Genomic DNA, 23,803 nt, shown 5'->3' on the forward strand with positions numbered 1-23,803 from the left:
TACTGTTTTTTTTTTTTTTTTTAACAATTTGTGCATCTACTTCCCCTGTTAATGAGCACTATTTTACAACTGATACTGAGTTAATGCCTGGCATAGGGAAGGAACTCAAGAATTGTTTAGAATTATTGAATAAGTGATTGAATAACTGAATGAATAAAAATTAGTCTTAAAAAATAATTGATACTCACTTTGTGTAACTTGGTTACACACATTAATTCACACCAAATTTCATTATTCATTTCAATTTTTTTAAAAAGATCAACATAAGAAATATAGTTTGGTGATAGTAGGTAGACATTTCCTATTCATATGTGCCAAGCACAACGTGTTCATTTTTTATCAAAATATATTTTACAGTTTGCTAAGATCGTGGATATAGAATTATCATACTCTCTGAGCTTTGCTTTAGCTCCATGGTTTCTATATTCAGAGCTTCCTGCTTAAAATTTGTGTGTTATTTATACCACGGGAAGTCATGGCAATGCACCATCCAGGATAGGGTACATGAGGAACTGTGGAGCATACTGAAAAGGTTATGGGCTTTGAAATCCAATAGCTATAACTTTACAATTCAGTTCTGCCAGTTGCTAGATTTGTGACTGTAAATAAGTAAATTCATTAACCTCTCCTAGTTTCATTTGCCATCTATGATGTGGACATTGTTTAAAAATGTTTTTTTGATTTTGGCAAATGCAATTATTTAAGAATAGTACATAAGCCATATAAATTTGTGGAAATTAAAGGATAAATAAATGAATTATTTAATTAACCTCCCAAAGAACAACAGAATATTTATCTCCAACTCGGATTGCAGCAACAACTACCTATTTTTTCTCACTTACTACACTGCAAAATTTTTTCTTTACTCTTATAAATACATTGCAATCTATCCTACATTATGGCTTTTATACATGTTATTATCTTTGACTAAAATCTCCCCCCCACACAAATACACACACACACACACACCTTTCTGTATGTTAGATTTTTTTTTCATCTTTTTCACTTAACACACACCTTTCTGTATGTTAGATTTTTTTTTCATCTTTTTCACTTAACATGTCACTACTTCTGAGAAAATTTCTCAAAGTAGGTTCCCTTTATTACTCTCCATTATATAAAACTGCCTGTATTTTCATAGCCTTTCAGACAGTTTATATGTATGCATATATTTATCTGTTTGGTAAATGTCTGACTCCGTTTTTCAGTGGCCTTCAGCCTAGGGCCCAGGACATGCTAAGAGCATTTTACTCTCAGTCCAACATCTTTACCATCAGCTAACACCATTTTCTATTTGTGTACCACCCCTTGTCTCCCCGCCAAAAAAATCCATATATTTTTACTTGTCTGTTCTGCTAGAGTAACAGGCTATTCTCAACCAGGGCTTGGAAATAGAAAGCTGATCACTTAATATTCTACATCAATGTTTCTTAAATAAGAGAAAGTATAAGACCACCTTACGAATGATTAATTGACATAAAAACTTGCTAGGAGAGGTAGATCCTATGCTGTTTCTTGGACCTACTGTAGAAAACATCAGCCAGTCTTTGACTAAGGGGAACTGTATGACTTTTAGTAGTATTTCAGTGAACCTTGGGGAATTCCTCTTCAAAATAATGTTTTCTTTGCTGGTCATAATAGAGTTCCAGAAAGCTAAGAGACTGAGCACTTTTCTTCCAGTCAATTCCTCCTTTCCTCTGTTTCTAGTTCACATTTTCACACTGATAAGTAGTATAAAAATAAACAAATAAATATTTCTATAAAGCAGAAAGAGAAAATCCCCACTCCTAGGGTTATCTGATTTTCATCTGTTCAACCATGTCTTATTTCAGTAGATATTATTTCAAACATTCCCCTGTCACTTCCTTTTCAGGATTCCCATTTGCCTCAAAGGGCATGCACTTCGGTATCTCTGCTTGTGTTTCTTTAAATTTATGCATTTGAAGAGTTCCTTAGAAACTTCAGTTTACTCATAAAGTGACCACAAAATTATATAGCTAAAATAATTGAAACAAACAATATGAGTGAAATATGGTTTTTTCTAATCTTATGATAAATATAATTACTGAAATTGTATACTATTTCATTTTTATTCCTGCTCACACTTATTTAGACCCTGATTATATTCTGTCTGAAAAGTGAAATTAAGTAACTGCAAAACAAAAGTTTCATAATTGAATGCATTTGCAGTATCTTCTTCACCTTTCAACTGTTTCATTCAAAATTTGCTTTAATGTAGAGAATCAGCATACAAGGTGGGTGAACAGGGAGGGTGGTGGAAGTGAACGTATCTGCAGTTATGTTCACTCTGTGTTTTATCCTCAATTGCTATGGTCTTTTCTAAGTGTTTTATTTATTTCAGCGTCTGTGAACTTTGGAGTAAATGGATGGTGTTTAAGGAGTTTTGAATTGTTTAATGGTTACACAATTTGGTGGCTTTAGAACTAGAAAAAGCTTGGAATATATATTCCCTCTCTGCCTACTTATCTGTGTGATGTTACTTTTCCTGTGTAGTCTTAGTTTCCCCAAACTATTACAAGTTCCAAAGTCTGTCTTTTAATATTGATGTAAAATTAAATGAAACACACACGTATTACATATAATACAGAGTATATAAAATACTGTGTTTCTATGTGTGGTATGCTCAGTACCCGTAAATCAATAAGAAAATCTAACAATACAGCTATAACATAACTTAGTCACTTAAACATTATAACTAGCTAGGAAATACATGAAAACATGCTCACATGCTGGAAAATTAAATTTAAGATGATGAAGCTTTTGTTGTTGGCTTTTTATTTTGTTTGCAATTAAAACAGTTATAGTATCTGGAGTTGGCCAAGGCATAAGGAAATGGATCCCATCTTGTGTTATTAATGTAAGTGTGAAAAGATAAAACTTTAAGGAGGGCAGTTTGGCATTTCTAGTCCAAATGACAAACATTTATGTACTCCAACTCAGTACTTGTATATTGAAATATTTCCTTTTAGAGAAACACTCAAGATTTGAAAAAAAAGCACATACACAAATGCTCATAAGCAGTATTATTTTAAAGGTAATTATTGAAAAATACCTAAATATCCACTAACAGGCAAATGATCAAATAAAGTATGGTTTGCCCATACTTCGTAGTATTTTGAAAAGTCTGGAATAGCTCTCTCTCCTTGAAATAGTGAAACATGGTGGCGGAAAGGGAGTGAGTTGCCTTGTGCCACCACTGCCACCACACATGCAGTAATAGACTAGAATGATGTCAGAAAACAAAAATATGGTCACCTATCAGAGTCTGCAGCCCAATATCAAGAAGCTGCTAACATTTTGCAGTGATGGTTGTGAAGATTCCATGAACTCTCAGATGTGGAAACATCTTTAAAAACTGTCAAATACTTTAAACTTTGGAAGATTATTGTGATTTTCATTCTGTCCAGTGGCTACACTCACACTTTAAATACAATCTTTTAACATTCCTTGAAGTAAAGCAGTCTGTGTTTGTGAACTGAAGAAATAATTGAAATGAAATAATGCAGAATGCAGTGCTTTTTGTATGGCCCAAAGGAGCCTTCTGCTGACTTTGCTATAATGTTTTAGCTTGTGAGAGTCTCTGGAACCTTCCCTGCTTCATCAAGGGAGTCACTTCTATGTCATCTTACTAAGGACAAATACCTAAAACAAACATGTTTAGACCCAGTGCCTGTCCATTGCTGCAAGCAGTCCTACACACCTCCAAGCAACAAGTTCAAGATCGTATGAAATTGGAAATCCAGGATCCTAGAATACTCCATCCACCTGTATTTACAGGAACCTCCCTCCATCTGCACCTTGATGGCAGTGCTAAGGAGAATGATTCTGGTAGCTGGCTGAATCAGCTGAAATACAGCCTATTGGGAACTGCGAAAAGATTGGGAATATGCTGCAGACCCCTCTGGGCCCATTTTAAAGAGACTGCATTTCATCATGCCAAATCATGAGCCAAGTTTCCTGCCAAAATGGAACCTCTTACTTTTGCTGGTCTGGGAAAATATAAAACATTTCAAAATCAATAGGAAATAGTGGTCAGTATCCATAAAAATCTTCCATATGAAGAAAAACAGATGAGTATAAAACCATTTTTACAACTGAAAATTATACTGCCAAAACCAGTGACTAATCAGTAAACAGCTATTGCACAACTCAAGTTAACTTGAATACAACTAATAATACTTGTATTAGACCATTCTCACACTGCTAATCAATGAGATAACTTGGACTCGGGAAGGGGAACATCACACACTGGGGCCTATCATGGAGAGGGGGGAGCGGGGAGGGATTGCATTGGGAGTTATACCTGATGTAAATGACGAGTTGATGGGTGCTGACGAGTTGATGGGTGCAGCACACCAACATGGCACAAGTATACATATGTAACAAACCTGCACGTTATGCACATGTACCCTAGAACTTAAAGTAGAATAATAATAATAATAATAATAATAATAATAAAGACATACCCAAGACTTGGTAATCCATGAAGAAAAGAGGTTTAATTGACTCACAGTTCAGCATGGTTGAGGAGGTCTCAGGAAACTTTCAGCAGTGGCAGAAGGGGAAGGAAACACATCCTTCTTCTCATGGCGGCAGCAAGGAGAAATGCAGAGTGAAGCAGTGAGGAAAGCCCCTAATGAAATCATAAGATCTCGTGAGAACTTACTATCATGAGAACAGCATGGAGGTAACCACCCCCATGATTCTATTACCTCCCACTGGGTCCCTCCTACCACACACAGGGATTATGTGAACTACAATTCAAGAAGAGATTTGGGTGGGAACACAAACCATATCATAGTGTCAGACATGAAAAAAGTTCCTTGAATCATATGAAAGGTACAAAAATCAGAAAGTAACTGTTAGGTATTGAACATAACAGATTCAACATGTATATGTATATATGGGTCTGCATTCATAATTGGAGGCCCTGAAGAATATAAACAAAACAATATAACAGAATTAACACTTAACAAGATTATTACTTCCCAAAAATTAAAGAAAAGACAAACTTATATATTGAAAAGGGCCTAAATTATTTTTGGGAAAATTGATTTAGATTGGTCAGCTCCAAAACATATTGTAGTAAAACTATTAAACGCTAAGGAAAAAATCCTCTAAGCTTCTGACAAAAAAGCAATTGTTTACAAAGGAAAGAAAGTCAGGTTTGCATCAGATTTCTCAACAGCAAAGTACAAAACAAGAAAAAGTAGAGCAATATTTTCAGGACATTCAAGGAAAGAAGATGGGAGCAAGGATTTTATATCTCATCAAACTGTTCTTCAGGTATTGAGATCATATGAAAATAGTTTTCATCATGTTAGAACTCAGAGGATCCTGTAACCTTAAGCCCTTCCTGAGGAGTCAGTTGGGGAAACAGCTTCATCCAACCAAGAGATGATCAATCTAAGACAAAATCAGATGAAGAAACAAGGTGGGGGGGAGAGAGAGAGAGAGAGAGAGAGTGTATGTGTGTGTGTGTGTGTGTGTGTTTATAAGTCTGAGTTCAATGAAAAGTGAAAAACAACACGTAATCTGAAACCAGAAAGTTTAATATAATTGTATAGGAATAATGAGGGATTGGCTAGTAAAAATGAATGAGAACTCTAAAGAATATAGGAACAGCAGACATAAAGAGAAGCCACTACGTTAGGACTCAGATAGATTGCCTTAGGAAGAACATCCTCTCCCCTATTATCAGAGCTGAGTCATAGACCTTGCTAGAAGACCATGGCTCATTGGGTCACTGCAAAGTCACTGTCATGCCATGTTGGTGAAACTTGCTAGAAATGTTTCCTCTCTGGTGCTGGTAAGAGCATATTCATTGAGAGGTGTTTTTCTGGAGGAACTCTACTACATAACTACCACAGGTGGGGGCAGGGGTGCTACTGCTGATGACCACTGATACTGTTGACTGCCATGCACTGCAGGAACCTGTCCAGTAAACACACTGGAACAAGAAAGCAAACCCCTTTCTTCCTATGCTGTCTTTAGATAGGATCAACGGATATCACTTAAGCTAATACCAAATAGTAGAATTCTAAGTAAGGAAAGGGGAAGATAAGGACATTATAAAATATATTCATATAAAGATAACCCCTAAAACAAAAATCCGAAATTTCCTAAATTCCAAAAGTACAAAAAAAAATAAAAAACAGATAATGTAGAGATGAAGTAAATATGAAAAACTCAGGAAATAAAAATGTGACAGATTTGAGACCAAATGTGTAATTTATATTAATAAATGTAAATGGATTTAACCCACCTATTAAAAGAATAAAACATTTAGATTGTATTCAAAGTAAAACCCACTCTGTGCTGTATACAGGAGACATACATAAAAAAGTGAATCAGAAAGAAAGGTTGCAGTTCTGATACTGGACAAGGTAAAATTCAGGCCAGGATTCATTAAACAAGACAAAGAAGCCACCTGATGCTTAAAGATGACAATGCTTAAAATTCACGATGAAAATGTAATAGTTATAAATAAATCAGTATCAATTACAAAGTACTTGTCTTCATAAAATAGAATTATAGGAAATGCAAAGAGATAGATACTAACACACTAATAGAAAGTTAACACACTTCTTTCACGGCAAGACACACCAAGAGGACAAAAAGTAAAAGTATTGGTCATGCAAAGAGGCTCACGCCTGTAATCTCAGCACTTTGGGAGGCCAAAGTGGCGAGATGTCTTGAGGCCAGGAGTTTGAGATCGAGAACATCCTGGTCAACATGGCGAAACCCAGGCTCTACCAAAAATACAAAAAAATAAATAAAAAATAAATAAAATTAGCTAGGCGTGATGATGCTCAACTGTAATCCCAGCTACTCGAGAGGCTGAGGTAGGAGGATCACTTGAACCCAGGAAGCAGAGTTTGCAGTGAGCCAAGATTGCACCACTGCACTCCAGCCCAAGCAACAGAGCAAGGGTCTGTTTAAAAAAAAAAAAAAAAAGGAAAAGTCTTAAAGGTTTTAATGGATAAGGTAGATCATATACATGTATGTGTCTACATAGGTGTTTCTGTGTATGCATGTCAAATCTTATATCCTTGCAAATAATCTTCTACCTTGAAATTTAAAAACCTAAACAACTCTTATTTGAAAAAGGAAAACAAACTGAAATTGCACAATTCTAAAACATAATGATAAAAACATCACGTATCAGAATTTGGACATACAATTAAAGTGCCTTCAGGAAGATTATTTATAGCTTTAAATACTTGACATCAATAAAAATGGAAGGAAGAACATTAAAAATTTTAATTCCTAACTTAAGAAGTTACAAGAATAATTACAAAACAAATACCAAGAAAGAAGAAAAAAAGAAGTTAATGAAATAGAAGACAGCGAAGCAATAAATAAAGTACTGCTCCTTTAGGGGAAAAAAATAAATGAAACAGATAAACCATTGTTTAGCATAATATAAAGGGAGTAATCACAGATATACAAAATAAGAAATGACAAAGGAGAAATAACTCTATGCAAATCCATTTGAAAGCTAAAATGGGGAAATACTTTCTGTCCAAATTGACTTCAGTGGCATTATAGTGTTTAAACAGATGTGTAGAAAACAAAAATTTTCAAGAAATTGCACCCACAACCATGTGCGGATTTGTTCATAGGGGAAGCTACCAAACTATAAGGATCAGAGAGTTTCATTGCTAACTGACTTGTAGGTCAGTGATATCCAGAACTCTCTGGCAGTAGAAATATTTGACGTCTGTGATGTTCAGTGTGGTCGTCATCAGCCACATATGGCTATTGAATGAGCACTTGAAATGTGGCTACGATGACTAAGGAACTGAATTTTTAACTTATTTAATTGTAATTTTTAAAGTTATAAGATCTTATGTGACTGATGGTTATTGTACTGGGCAGTATAGTGCTAGCTCCTAAAAACGTAGGAAAACATCTACATTCTTTTTATGAACCATGTAGAACTTTGAAGCCTAAACCAGATTTGTTTATTTAATTTCAACTTTTATACTGGATAACAGGGGTACGTGTGCAGGTTTGTTACGTGGTTATATTGCATGATGCTGAGGTTTGGGGTATGGCCCCCATAACTCAGGTAGTGAGCAATGCCCGATAGGTAGTTTTTCTTTTCTTTAACTTTTATTTTAGATACAGGGGTACATGTGTAGGTTTGTTACAGAGCTAAACTGGTGTCACATAGGTTTGTTGTACAGATTATTTTGCCACCTAGGTACTAAGCCTACTACCCAATAGTTATTTTTCTGTTTGTCTCCCTCTGCCATCCTCCACCCTCAGGTAGACCCCAATGTCGATTCCCTTCTGTATCCATATGTTCTCATTGTTCAGCTCCCACTTATAAATGAGAACAAGTGATGTTTGTCTGTTCCTGTGTTAGACTGCTAAAAATGAGGGCCTCCAGCTCCATCCATGTTCCTGCAAAGGACATGATCTTCTTCTTTTTATGGGTGTGTAGTATCCCATAGTGTATATGTACCACATTTTACATTTTATTTATCCAGTCTAGCGTTGATGAACATTTAATTTGATTCCTTGTCTTTGCTATTGTGAGTAGTGCTGCAAAGAACATTCACATGCATGTGTCTTTATAGTAAAATGATTTATATTCTTTTGGGTATATACCCAGTAATGGCATTGCTTGTCTGAATAATTCTTTTTTTAGCTCTTTGAGGAATCACCAAACTGCTTTTCACAGGGGTTGAACTAATTTACACTCCCACCAACAGTGTAGAAGTGTTCATTTTTCTCCACAGCCTTTCCAGCATCTGTTATTTTTTGACATTTTTAATAATAACTATTCTGACTGATGTAAGATGGTGTCTCATTGTGGTTTTGATTTGCATTACTCTAATGATCAGTGGTTTTGAGCTTTTTTCCACATAATTGGTGGCCACATGTATATCTTCTTTTGAAGAGTGTCTGTTCATGTCATTTGCCCACTTTTTAATGGGGGTATCTGAATTTTTCTTGTAAAATAGTTTAAGTTCATTATAGATGCTGGATATTAGATCTCTGTGAGATGCATAGTTTGTAAATATATTCTTCCATTATGTAGGTTGTCTGTTGACTCCCTTGATCATTTCTTTCCCTGCGAAGAAGTTTAATTACATCCCATTTGCCAATTTTTTGCTTTCGGTATGATTGCTTTTGGCATCTTCATCATAAAACTTTGCCAGTTCCAATACCATTATACATAATGGTATTGGCAAGGTTGTCTTCCAGGGTTTTTATACTTTTGAGTTTTATGTTTAAGTTTTTAATCCATCTTGAGTTGATTTTTGTTTATGGTATAAGGAAAGGGTCCAGTTTCAGTCTTCTGCTTATGGCTAGCCAGTTATCACAGCAACATTTATTGAATAGGGAGTCGTTTCCCCATTGTGTGTTTTTGTCAGCTTTTGAAGATCAGATGGTTGTAGGTTTGTACCCTAATTTCAGGTTCTCTATGCTGTTCCTTTGGTCCATAAGTTTGTTTTTGTACTGGTACCATGCTATTTTGGTTACTGTAGTCCTGAAGTATAGTTTGAATTCGGGTATCATGATGCCTCCAGCTTTATTCTTTTTGCTTAGGGTTGCCTTGGCTAGTTGGGCTTTTTTTTTGGTTCCGTGTGAATTTTAAAATTGTTTTTTCTAATTCTATGAAGAATATCATTGCTAGTTTGATAGAAATAGCACTGAGTCTCTAAATTGCTTTGTGAAGTATGGCCATTTTAATGATAATGATTCTTTTTATCCCTGAGCATGGAATGCTTTTGCATTTGTGTTGTCTCTGATTTTGAACAGTATTTGGTAATTCTCCATGTAGAGATCTTTCACCTCTCTGATTAGCTGTATTCCTAGGTATTTTTTATGTGGCAATTGTGAAAGGGATTGTGTTTCTTGGCTGGTGTTAGTGTATAGGAATGCTAGTGAGTTTTGTATGTTGATTTTGTATCCTGGAGCTTTACTAAAATTGTTTATCAGCTCTAGGGCTGAGACTATGGAGTTTCCTTCATATAGAATCATGTCATCAGCAAGTAGGGATAATTTGACTTCCTCTTTTCCTGTTTCAATTCCCTTTATTTCTTTCTCTTGCCTGATTTTTTTTGGCCAGGACTTCCAATACTGGGTTGAGTAGGAGTGGTGAGGAGGGCATCCTTGTCTTGTGCTTGTTTTCAAGGGGGAATACTTTCAGCTTTTGCCAATTCAGTATGGTGTTGGCTGTGGGTTTGTCATAGATGGCTATTATTTTGAAGTATATTTCTTCACTGCCTAGTTTATTGAGAGTTTTTAACATGAAGGAATATTGAATTCTATTGAAAGTCTTTCTGCATCTATTGACATAATTAAAAAAATGTGATTTTTGTCTTTAGCTCTGTTTATGTGATGAGTCTTATTTATTGATTTGCAAGTTGAACTAACCTTGAATCCCAGGGATAAAGCCTACTTAATCATGGTAGATTAGCTTTCTGATGTGCTGCTGCATTCAGTTTGCATGGATTTTGTTGAGGATTTTTGCATCAATGTTCATCAAGGATATTGGCCTGAAGTTATCTTATCTTTTTTGTTATGCCTCTACCAGATTTTGGTATCAGGATGATGCTGACCTCACAGAATGAGTTGGAGAGGAATCCTTCCTCCTCAATTTTTTGATAGTTTCCGTAGGAATGCTACCAGTTCTTCTTTATCCATCTGGTAGAATGTGGTTGTGAATCCATCTGATTCTGGGTTTTTCTTGGTTGTCAGGTTATTTATTATTGATTCAATTTTGTAGTATTGGTCTGTTCAGGAAATCAGTTGTTCTGTTGATGCACGTCTGTTCAGGGAATCAATTTCTTCTTAACTCAGTCTTGGGAGGGTGTATGTGTCCCCTCTTATTCATCTCTTCTAGGTTTTATAGTTTGTGTGCCTAGAGGTGTTCATTAGTACTCTCTGATGGTTACTTGTATTCCTGTGGAGTCACTATTTCTGTGCAACATTTCCTTTCTCATTTCTAACTGTGTTTATATGAATCTTGTCTCTTTTCTTCTTTATTATTCTAGCTATTGGCCTATGTAGATGATTAATTTTTTCAAAAAACAAACTCCTGGATTCATTGATCTTTTGAATGGTATATGTCTCTATCTTCGGTTTACCTCTGATTCTGTTTATTTCTTGTCTGCTAGTTTTGGGGTTGGTTTACTCTTGCTTCTCTAGTTCTTCTAGTTGTGATGTTAGGTTGTTAATTTGGGATCTTTCTAACTTATTGATGTAGGCATTTAGTGCTATAAATTTCCCTTCTAACACTGCCTTAGCTGTGTCCAAGATATTCTGATATGTTGTATCTTTTTTCTCAATACTTTCAAAGAACTTCTTGATATCTGCCTTCACTTACCTAAAAGTCACTCTGGACAATAGTTGTTTAATTTTCATGTAATTAAATGGTTTTGAGCAATTTTTTAAGTCTTGATTTTTATTTTTATTTTGCTGTGATCCAAGAGTGTGTTTGGTATCATTCTGGTTCTTATACATTTGCTGAGGGTTGTTATATGGTCAGTTGAGTAGTCAATTTTAAAGTATGTGCCATATAGTGATGAGAAGAATGTATATTCTGTTGTTTTGGGGTGGAGACTTCTGTAAATATCTGTCAGACCCATTTGGTCCAGTGTTGAGTTCAGGTCCTGAATATCTTTGTTAATTTTCTGCCTTGATGATTTAATACTGTCAGTGTAGTATTAAAGTCTCCACTATTATTGTATGGAAATTGAAGTCTCTCTGTAGGTCTCTAAGAACTTGCTTTATGAGTCTGGGCACTCTTATTTTGGGTGCATAAATATTTAGCATATTGCCTTGTTGAATTGAATTCTTTACCATTATGTAATGCCCTTCTTGGTCTTTTTTGATCCGGATATGAAATTCTTGGTTAAAGATTCTTTTTTTCTTTAAGAATGTGAATACAGGCTCCAATCTCTTCTGGCTTGTATGGTTTCTGCTGAAAGGTTCACTGTTGGCCTGATGGAGTTCCCTTTGCAGGTGACCTGCCCTTTCTCCCTAGCTGCCTTTAACATTCTTTCATTTAAACCTTGGAAAATCTGATGATTATGTTTCTTGGAGATTATCTTGTGTAGAATCTTCCAGGTGTTCTCAGTATTTCCTGCATTTGACTATTGGTCTCTCTAGCAAGGTTGGGGAGATTTTCATGGACAATACCCTGAAATATGTTTCCAAGTTGTTTGCTTTCTCCTCATCCCTTTTAGGGATGCCAGTGATTCACAGATTTGGCCTCTTGACATAATCCCACATTTATCAGAGGTTTTGTTCACTCTTTTTAATTCTTTGTTCTTTACTTTTGTCTGACTGTCTTATTTAAGTCTTCAGGTTCTGACATCATTTTCTCGCTTGGTCTATTCTACTGTTAATACTTGCTGCTGCATTGTGAAATTATTGTAGTGTTTCAGCTCTATCAGATCATTTAGGTTCTTCTTTATACTGGCTATTTCACCTGTCAACTCCTGTATCGTTTTATTGTGATTCTTAGTTTCCTGGATTGGGTTTTCCCATTCTCCTGAATCTTGATGATCTTTGTTCTTGTTCATATTCTAAATTCTATTTCTGTGATTTCAGTCAACTCAACCTGGTTAACAACCCTTGTTGGAGAACTAGTTTGACTGGAGGACGTAAAACACCCCAACCCCTTAAGTTGCTGGAGTTCTTGCATTGATTCTTTCTCATCTCTGTGTGTGGTTGTTCCTTTAACTGCTAGGCTGCCTCTGATTGCGGTGGTCAGGTGGGGGCAGCGAGGTTGCACTGAAGTCCCAGGTCAGGCAGTCCTGCTCAGTGAGAAGTGAGGACTGGGACCTGCGTTGAGAACAGTCTGACCACTTTTCCATTAGATGAGTGCTCTGTGCCAAGGGACCAGACCAGTCACTGTTCCCGTGGATTCTCCAGAACCTGGAGACAGCAAGGGCTAGTGCTGTGAGACAGCAAAGATGATAACCTGCCTCTCGTGCCAGCAGCTTTGTCCCAGGGAGTTACAAAGCTGCTACTGGCTCGATAGTCCCAGCAGGGGGTGGACCCAGTGAGGAGATACTGGATCAGGGGCCCACATAACCAACAGTCTGGCCATTTTTCCACAGGGCTGCAACAATATGTTTGGGGATCTGCTCTGGTCTCTAATCATCTCCAATTTCCCATTACCTGAAGGTATTAACAGTGAAGGCTACAAAACATTAAAGATGATGGCCTGCCCCTCCCTCTGGCAGCTCCATCCTAGGGAGGTACGGACCTGCTGCCAGCCCCAACACACTGGCAAGGGTGGTTGGGGATGTTGGTCAGGAGCTTTCACCCAGTGATGAGGAATAGAATTGGGGACCTGCATAAAAAAGCAGTCTGGCCACTTTTTCATAGAGCTGGGTTGGGCGTCCACTTCAGCCTCTTGTTGCCTCGCACTCTACAAAGCTCAAAGGTAACAATGGCTAAGACTGTGAAAGAACAAAGATGGCAGTCCTCCCCTCTCTCTGGAAGTTCTGTCTCAGGGAGCTTTGGAACAGTTGCTGGCTGGAAAACACTGGCAGGGGTGGTTATAGACCTCGATTAGGAGATTCTGCTCAGTGGTGGAAAAAGTCTGGTTGCTTCTTTGTAGAACTGCTGCAGCATTCCACGGGACAGCTCCAGTCCCTAGTCACCTTGGATTCCCCAGAGCCAGAAGGCTTCAACAGCTAAGTCTGCCAAACAGCAAAGACGGCAGCCTACCCCTCCCTCTGGGAGCTCCGTCTCAGGGAGGTGTAACACTGCTACCTGTGGCAGGCTGGGGTTCCAAGCCAGTGGGTCTTATACTGCAAGGTGCTGTGAAAGAGGGGCCTGCAGCCAATCACTGCTCAGCCCCATGGACTCAGCTCCTTTCCTAGGGGTATGTACAAGGGTCTAATCTCCCACTTTGCTGGAGTTGCAGCCAATTTTTCCAAGAAGCTTAGGTATCAAAAGCTCCTGGGGCTCCACGTGTGCCCAAGTGGCTGCTCTGCCGAGACTCCACATAGCTCTGCCTGTCAGAATGAAGGTCCTATTGGAGTGGGTTCACAAGGGGATCTCCTAACCTGAGGGTTGCAAAGATCCGTGAGAGAAGAGTGGGTCCCCGGGGTCATGCACTCACTCACTGCTTCCCTGAGAGTGGGAGGCTCCCCTAGCTCTGTGTCACTCGAGGGTGGGTAGTCAGTTAGTCATCCTGTCTTGATTTTCTCCATTCTCCATTGGTCGACTTGTTCTCTTGATGAATCCTAATGTGTATACCTGAGTGTTTCAGTTATAGGTGCTGTGTTTATTTCCCCTTCCATTTCTCTCCATGAGTGTGGGGCACACTAGCTGCTTCTAATTGGCTGTCTTGGCCAGCCCCTCCATAGGTAGTTTCTCAACCCACATCTTTCTCCACCCCTCTAGTAGTCCGCAGTGTCTCTTCTTCCCATGTTTGTGTTCATGTATGCTCAGTGCTTAGCTCCCACTTATAAGTGAGAATGTGCATAAGTGTGATTTAAACACATACACACACATAACTCATGTATGAGTATTATTACAAAAAGCCTAATAAAATACTGGGAATTAGAATTTAACATATTTAAAACAATTAATCATGACAAAGCATGTTCTGTTTTTGTTTTCTGGAAATGAAAAGAGGATTTACCTTTAGAAAATCCATTAATGGAACTCAACATAATAAGATAGCTAAGGAATAAAATTATATAAACTGAAAAAAATCAACACACTACTGAACAAAAAAAAAAAAAAACTAGAAAGTGAGTAGTACATTCTTAGCTTGAAAAAAATATTTACACCTCAGTGCTAAACCAGTATTTTACTCACTTGTTTAATATAATCCAACTGGCTATTTATACTGTCAATACAATGGGAAAGAAACACGCATTTACAATAGCTAAAAGAGAGCAGGAGCTAACCAATATGCAAAACTTATATAAAGAAAAGTTTAAAACACCTGACTAAAAGCATGAACCATAAAACAATCACAGCATAGATTTTGTCAAAATTAAGAACTTCTGCTTTTTTGAAAGACACGAGTAAGAGAATGAAAATATAGGCTACAGACTAAGAGAAAATATTTGCAGGTCACCTAGTGGACAGCAGTACTCCTGCCGAAGTGATTATAGATTCAGTGGAATCCCTATCAAAATCACAGCTGGTAGCCAGGCTCAGTGGCTCATGCCTGTAATCCCAGCACTTTGGGAAGCTGAAGTAGGTGGATCACCTGAGGTCAGGAGTTCAAGACCAGCCTGGCCAACATGGTGAAACCCTGTCTCTACTAAAAATAAAAAAAAAAAAAAAAAAAAATAGCTGGGCATGGTGGCAGGCACCTATAATCCCAGCTACTCAGGAGGCTGAGGCAGGAGAATGGCTTGAACCCAAGGGGCAGAAATTGCAGTGAGCCAAGATTGCGTCGCTGCACTCTAGGCTGGGGAACAAGAGCAAAAGTCTATCTCAAAAAAAAACAAAAACAAAAAAATCATAGCTACCTTTTTTTGCATAAATTGACAAGTTGATCCTTAAATTTATATAGAAATACAAAAGACTAAGAATAGCCAAAGCAATCGTGGAAAGAGACAACAAAAATAAAGAACTCACATTTTCTGATTTTAAAACTTACTACAAAGCTACAATACTAAAGACATTGTGGTTTTGGCATAGGAGTAGACATATAGAATGGTGGGTTAGAATTGAGAGTTCAGAAATGAACCCATAAATTTATGGATAATTGATTGTAGACAAGGGTGCCAAGACAAGTCGATGGCATTTTCAACAACTTGTACAGGAACAACTGGATATCCACATGGGAAAGAATAAAGTTGCAGCCCACCTCCATACCATGTACAAAATTAGCTACAAGTGGATTATAACCTAAATGTGGGAGCAAAAGTATAAAACTCTTAGAGAAAAACATAGGAGTAAATCTTCATGACCTTGAATAGATAATGGTTTCATAGATACAGCACCTAAAGCACAAACAACTAAAGAAAAAAATAGATAAATTGAACTTCATCAAAATTAAAAGCATTGTGTTTCCAAGAACACAATCATGAAAATGCAAAGACAACCCATACAGAGGGAGAAAATAGGCAAATGCATGGAGGTAAGAAATTAGGTTAGTAGTTTCCAGAGACTGAGCTAAAGAGGGAATGGGAATTGGCTGTTAATAGGTATGATGTTTCTTTTTGGAGCATTTTAAAGCCACATAGAGTGATGTTTACACAACTCTGCATATACTAAAAACAGCTAAATTGTATACTTAAAGGAGTCAATTTTATGGTATATGAGTTGTATCTCAAAGCTTTTAAAGATATTTAAATTAAAAAGTCTGGAATAGATGTGCATGTACTGAGATGGAGAAAACACCTAAGACATATTATATAATGTGACAAACTATAATTTTTTTTTTTTTTTTTTGTCTCGCTCTGTCGCCCAGGCTGGAGTGCAGTGGCACGATCTTGGCTCACTGCAAGCTCCGCCTCCCGGGTTCACGCCATTCTCCTGCCTCAGCCTCCCGAGTAGCTGGGACCACAGGCACCCGCCACCACGCCCGGCTAGTTTTTTGTATTTTTTAGTAGAGACGGGGTTTCACCGTGTTAGCCAGGATGGTCTCAATCTCCTGACCTCGTGATCCCCCCGCCTCGGCCTCCCACAGTGCTGGGATTACAGGTGTGTGCCACCACGCCCGGCCTATAATTTCATTTCTGTAAGAAAACTATTTTTATATTTAGTTACATATTTGAATACATAGACAAAGACCAATAAACTGATAACATTCATTTCATTTAGAGAAGAGACTGGAATTTAAGAATCAGGTAAAACTAATTTTACTTTTTAAATCTGTTTACTTCTATAATTAAACCTTTTAAAATGAGAATATTTCACGTAATTTGCTTATGTAAAATACATAAATATCCTCAAAGTGAGTAAATTAAGGCACCAACCACAAAGCCTGACATGTAATAGGCACTCCACAATAAAAAGTCCCTTTGCCTTATGTAATGTGAAGTCCAAACACAACACTAGGTGGGGGATGTTTCATAGTTTTATTCACATTATGCAGACAGAATGCATAGCCAACTTCTCAAGTCAGGTGTCAATAAGAAACTTTTTAGGGAGTTATTTACGATCAAGCAGCTTCGTACAATTTACCATAGTCTGTTTTCACATTGATAATGTATTTCTTTATAAATTATCCAGTCTCAGGTAATAACAAACTACCTGAGACTGGATAATTTGTAAAGAAAATGTTTTATTTGGCTCATGTGTCATTATAGAGCTTGCATTCTAGGGAGGTATACAGAAATAAAACAAAATATATAATATGAATGACAGTGGGTGTTAAGCAGAAAATAAGCAAAAGAGTAGTGTTAAAAGCTAACTTCTTTTTAAATGATGGGAAATAACCTGGAAGTGGTAAAGGAAAATGACAGTAATAAAGAAGACTAGAAGAATAGTTTAATGACAGGAATTTGAATACTGATTTTTAGAGAGGAAGCATGAAGAATGACTGAGACAGGCAATTAGGTACAAGAAGGATATCTACTCCACCTCAAGTAAAGTTGATATGAGGTTGTGGAAGAGAAAAGAGCCTCCACTGAAGGCAGCTGCAAGAGAAGCAGTGTCACTGGGGGGATATGGGGCAGTGCCAGGTTTGGACGAAATTATGGAGGGAAATGGGTGATCCACAGAAAAATCTAAGGAGGATATTAAGTGGATTTTCTGATGTTTTATGTGAGTTCCCAAAGGACATAGTGAAAGAGTCTGGGTGGGAGATGTTAGAAATAACAGTGTCCAGAGACATTGGGGTTTAGAGTGCCAAGGGAGAGGAATGACCTGGGATTGACATTATGGGATGAAGAGGAATAGAGATGGGGAAGTGGAGCCATTCTTTCCTGGATCACACAGTATAGCGAGACTTCCGCTTTTGGAGGCCGAGTTTGGTTGAAGGGCATTCTTTCTTCTGGCAGATGAGACCGTACATGAGGGAAGTGATTCTAACACTAAGCACAGGGTTGGTGTCTTGATCCTTGCTTGCTGCCCAGTTTTTATACTGTGTTATGCTATCTCTTTCCAGCCTCTAAGTCGCTGCTACGATATTATGTGTGTGTTTAAGGGAGGGGAGGGTGTAGAAAGAAGGGCGCCATTTACTAATTTGAATGTTTATGTATTAGGTTTTATTTATTTTGCTATTTGAAAGCCTAAATCGTAAGTTTTATTCAAAGAGTATCCAAATAATTGTTGTCATAATTCCCCAAATGAACTTAAACATCAGTTTCTTTTTTCACAGAACTTTTAAAAGAGTGGTGAAAGCTCAAACAGGAAACAGATATTTATGTCTCAGAACTATTTAACGAAAATCTCAAACACTCTGCCTGACAAAATAGAAACAAAACTAACTCAATTATTTCTAATATCTAGGTGGTGCTTTTCAATAGTTCATTCCTGAAACAGGTATCACACGAATTAAAACTTTTTATTGACCTCTACTGATTGATTTTTTTATTGCTAAAACTCAACATTTTGGATTTGTAGGTATGAATATAAGCAAGAGCGAGATAACAAAAGAAACTTCGTTAAAACCGTCTCGGAGGTCCCTGCCTTGCCTCGCCCAGAGTTACGCTTACTCAAAGAGCTTGAGCCAGTCTACCTCCCTCTTCCAGTCAACAGAGAGTGAATCTCAGGCTCCCACATCTATAACCTTGATCTCCACTGACAAAGCAGAGCAAGGTGAGCAACAATTCCTATTTTCTTGTTCAATTTATAAAATCTACGTTTTCCAAATAGTCCTTTCCTTCCTTTTTCCATTGGACCAGTTTTATAGAGCTCTTCAGGAAGGAGGCTGGCATAGAAAGGAGACCAATACACCATGCCATTTGTTGGCCAGATGTGTTTTATCTCTTCCTTGCCTAGAAGGTGGCCAATCCCATGGAGTCTGGACCTAATATTTGTTCGCAGTGAAAGTCCCAGCTACATGAATCACTGGTGCATTTGGCCACTATTTGCATCCCTCTTGTTGATGAGTAACATTCCTGGCGAGAACTTATAACCAGTATTCAAATAGAAAATGTCAGCAATAGTAAACTCGATTTTCTAAAAATAAAAGCTGAAGACTTTACAACTGACAATAAAGCAGTGAAGATTTGGTTGCATAAAGATTTTGGCAATCCAAGGCTGGTGGGCAAGGGCTGAATTTGAGAGACATACCAGCTAGGTGCCACACAAAGAAATGGTGTGGCTTCCCTTAGGCACTGTCCTACACACATTTGCCCACTAAGACACACACTATCTCTTTAGACAACTCCTTTTTATAAGAGTTAAGAATTTGAATACAACCATGCTCCCCGTTGTGCAGTGGTTAGGGTGTGTTTTTCTTTTACTTTTTTTTGAGATGGAGTCACGCTTTCTCACCCAGACTGGAGTGCAGTGGCGCAATATCGGCTCACTGCAACGTCTGCCTCCCATGTTCAAGTGATTCTCCTGTCTCGGCCTCCTGAGTACTGGGATTACAGGCACACACCACCATGCCTGGCTAATTTTTGTATTTTTTAGTAGAGACTGGGTTTCATCATGTTTGTCAGGCTGATCTCGAACTCCTGACCTTGTGATCCACCCACCTTGGCCTCCCAAAATCCTGGGATTATAGGCATGAGTCACTGCACCTAGCTGTGTTTTTATTTTTCAATCCTTTTGTTGCTTTTTCTTATAAGAATGCATTCCCTTATGACTCCATATGGTTACTTCTTTTTCTGGATAACTAAAAAATATCAAAAGTACTGTTTCAATACTGTTGTGAAATCACTACATATTGTAGTTGGCTTACAAATACGTCCAGCATGTAAAATGGCAAATTGTTCAAGAAGATGAGGGTATTACCACGTAATATAGATGTTTCTTTCCCTTATCGAAAGTGAAATTTTAGGCCGGGCACAATGGCTCAGGACTGTAATTCCAGCACTTTGGGAGGCCAAAGTGGGCAGATCACTTGAGGCCAGGAGTTCGAGACCAGCCTGGCCAAGATGGTGAAATCCTGTCTCTATTAAAAATACAAAAGTTAGCCAGGCATAATGATGCATGCCTATAGTTGCAGCTCCTCAGGAGACTGAGGCATGAGAATCACTTCAACCCGGGAGGTGAAGGTTGCAGTGAGCCGAGATGGTGCCATTGCACTCCAGCCTGAGTGACAGAGCTAGACTCCGTCTCTAAAAAAAAAAGGAAAAAAAAAGAGAAATTTTAAATAACTAATTTTAACTCATTAAGTTAAAAAAAATCACGTTTAGCCATCATTTGTCCATCTATCACCATGGTTATTTTTCTGTTATGCTTTTATTTCCTAAAACTACAAAGTGTCTTATTTTATTTCAGTTAACACTGAGGAGAATAAAAACGACTCTGTGCTGAGATGTTCTTTTGCTGACCTCAGCGATTTTTGTTTGGGTAAGTTGATATTCAGTATTTACTACTCCTATCCCTCTCTCCAAAGGTAAACTGTGTTCTAAAAAAAGCTAGCACTTTTTTTTTTTAAGAAAAAAGTTCATGTTTGGTTTTTAACGTAATGGGTGGGTTTAATATTCTGAGGTTAAGAAATTAAGAAATGTATAGTTTGGAATTCATATGTATAGGAGGATTTATGATGAGCAACAATCTCATAATAAAAAATAACAATTTTTGCCATTATTCTGAAAATTTCAATTTTTTATGAGTAAGAACATATAGACTACTATTTCAAGATCTATAAAATTTTGACACTCAGAATTTAGAATGTTAGTAACACTCAGAGATTCTATCTCGACCCATCATTAGAGGATACTATAAATTTTATTTATTTTTCCTATAACAGTGACAAGTTTACTCTATCTCCTTTTTTGCCTTTTGATGTTACATAAAATTTGCTTCAGTTGAGCAAGCTTTACATTCAAATCTGTAGCTTGCCTATATACAATTCTTTTGAATCGGGTTTTCATTTTCATGAATTAAATAGAAATAAAATAAAGCCAGAATTAATTAAAAAAAAGTGACACTAATGTGCCAGCACTTACTTTGCAACCTCAGTGCCTTGATACATAACCTGAAGAAACGAAACCCTGAGTTTTCAGTAGGATACATCGGTGGCCAGGCCTCAGTGCCTACATAAGGAGTTCTCAACTCTGGTTACACATTCAAATCACCAGAGGGCTTTTTAATACTTCCTGGATCACAGTTCCAGAAAATCAGTTTTAATTGGTCTGGGGAGTGAAATTAGTATACATACTTTTAACAGCCTGCCCAGTAAATATTTAGTGTAACCAGGATAAAGAATTTCTGGCCTAAAAACTGTAACTTGGCTTTTCTCTACAGGCATTGTTAAGTCACTCTTCATAACTTTTAAAACTATGAATTTTGCTATTTATAATCACATTCTGAATGATTGCAAATTAGTCACGTTTCTTATAATAATTTTTGTTTTATGTGTGGGACAGAAACAGTGCTGGCTTATTAAGTTTTTTAATTAAAGAAAGCCAGTGACCAGCAGGTTCATTTCATATACAGAATCAAAAAGAGTATCTCATCAGAAAAAATTCACTCAGAATACAAAGGCCTTTCCTGTAGTAATTAATTCTGAAGATTACTACAAGTTGAGTATTTTTATCCAAAATTCTTGAGACCAGAAGTATTTCAGATTTCAATTTTTTTTTGATTTTAGAATATTTGTATTATGTACTTACTCGCTGAGCATCCCAAAATCTGAAATTCTGAAATCTGAAGTGCTCCAGTGAGCATTTCCATTGAGTGTCATTTCAACACTCAAAAAGTTTCAGATTTTGGAGCACTTTGGATTTGGGATGCTCAACCTATATTATCTGTTATTTTCTAATTTTAAAAAAAAAATAAGAACAAAAAACGAACCTGAAGTTTTTCTTGTCCAAAATATCCATACAGGTGGGAAAGTTTGCAAAGCACCCTTCACTAACCTGTCCTCCAAATTAGAACCAATGTATAGTTTAACAATCACTGTATTGAAAAACCTTCCATGTAATTCCTTGCATTTTATTTTTGACAGCTTGCCATTCCAACTATTAAAAAGCACTTTCTCTGAATGCTTAACAGAATCGGATGCTCTTAACTTTATGATTCTTTTCACATCACTTTTGTGTGTCTCAGTTATTTGTTCCAGCTGACCTGTATTCATCTCTCTCCAGGCATTGTATCTCATATTCACTATTTTAGCATCCCCCAGCATCAGTCTGTCATTTATTCAAGTTAGAAAGACATCACAGCTTCTGCAGTTAAAATACATACAAACGATGTGGTGTTTGCCTTTATAATGACGGTGAGGTACAGTCTCCAGCTAACTGTGTAGTATCACTAAGCATTTCAGGAATCCATCTGGATGTAACACTTGGCTGGGAAATACTCTTTTAGAGTTAGGTGCATATCTATGAGTGTTTTTTATTATTTTATTTTATTATTATTTTTTTGAGATAGAGTCTTGTTCTGTCTCCCAGGCTGGACTGCAGTGGCATGATCTCAGCTCACTGCAATCTCTGCCTGCCAGGTTCAAGAGATTCTCCTGCCTCAGCCTCTTGAGTAGCTGGGACTACAGGCGCGCACCACCACACCCAGCTAATTTTTGTATTTTTAGTAGAGACAGGGTTTCACCATGTTGGCCAGGCTGGTCTCAAAGTCCCAACCTCAGGCAATCCACCCACCTTGGCCTCCCAAAGTGCTGGGATTACAGGCATGAGCCACCACACCCAGCCTAATATGAGTGTTTTAATCATCTTTGAAAAGAAATTAAGTAAAATAATGTCAAATATACCAAGAGTACAGTTAAATAAAGCATGAGTAAGCATTTTGGCAATACATGTTCTCTTTTAAATGCAAATAGTTACATTCGCTAAGTTTGCTGTTAGTGTGCAGAGTACCAGGTTCCTGTATTGTGCTGATTATTGCATGGGAATTTCCTGACTAATGCATCTTATTAATGGCTTTTTACAGTTAACCACTTTGAGCGGCCCCATGAGAATATTAATGCTGAGGCAGACTTAACTGCATGTGGTCAGTGTTTCACTGAGGATTGATATTTCTCATTATTCCAAATGAGAACCATGAAGGAAAAAATATTAATGGCTCTGTTGATTCAGAGAAGGACGTTTCTACTAAGGCTCCCTAACAGGATGGGTATACATCGTGAAAGAAATGTTATTTTTCCAGCCAGCCATTGGTCAAATCTTTATTCTTATATCCACTAGCTATGTAACTGTAGTATATTACTTAACCTCTCTGAGCTTTAGTGATTTCACTAGTAAATTGGGATCAATGATCCATTCTTAGTAGGATTTGAAGTAAATAAAAAGGCATAACTTCATCGTAGCTCCTAACACATCAGGGGGGTTTAGCAAATATTTTTCATTGCTTTATTCAGTCACTCAGTAAGCTTATCTTTCACACCAAATTCTGCTGGGCCCAGAGAGATTTACACTAAACAGCTGTTTCTATGATCACCAAAAGTGATTTTAGGCTGGGTGTGGTGGCTCCCGCCTGTAATATCAGTGCCTTGGGAGGCTGAGGTAGGAGGATTGCTTAAGCCAGGAGTTTATGACCAGCATCAGCAAAGTGGTGAGACCCTGTTTCTACAAAAAGAAAATAATTAGCCAAGCATGGTGGTACACGACTGTAGTCCCACCTACTCAGGAGGCTGAGATGGGAGTATCACTTGAGCCCAGGAGTTGGAGTCTACAGTGAGCTATGATAACACCCCTGCACTCCAGCCTGGGCAACAGAGTGGGATTCTGCCTCAAAAAAAAAAAAAAAAAAAAAA

The 23,803-nt window shown here is 37.5% G+C and overlaps 1 protein-coding gene across 2 annotated transcripts in view; it reads left to right on the forward strand.

Annotated features, from left to right (window-relative positions):
- ANO3 (anoctamin 3) overlaps positions 1 to 23,803 on the forward strand; it is a 479,469-nt gene that overhangs the window by 229,371 nt on the left and 226,295 nt on the right. For both annotated transcript variants that reach the window (XM_011964701.1, XM_011964700.1), the window contains 2 exons: positions 18,538 to 18,732; positions 20,368 to 20,439. In XM_011964701.1, coding sequence (XP_011820091.1) covers positions 18,538 to 18,732; positions 20,368 to 20,439 — 267 coding nt within the window. The remainder of the gene's footprint in view (positions 1 to 18,537; positions 18,733 to 20,367; positions 20,440 to 23,803) is intronic.

This window comes from Mandrillus leucophaeus, unplaced genomic scaffold (genome assembly GCF_000951045.1).
Source record: "Mandrillus leucophaeus isolate KB7577 unplaced genomic scaffold, Mleu.le_1.0 Scaffold700, whole genome shotgun sequence".
NCBI classification, from domain to species: Eukaryota; Metazoa; Chordata; class Mammalia; order Primates; family Cercopithecidae; genus Mandrillus; species Mandrillus leucophaeus.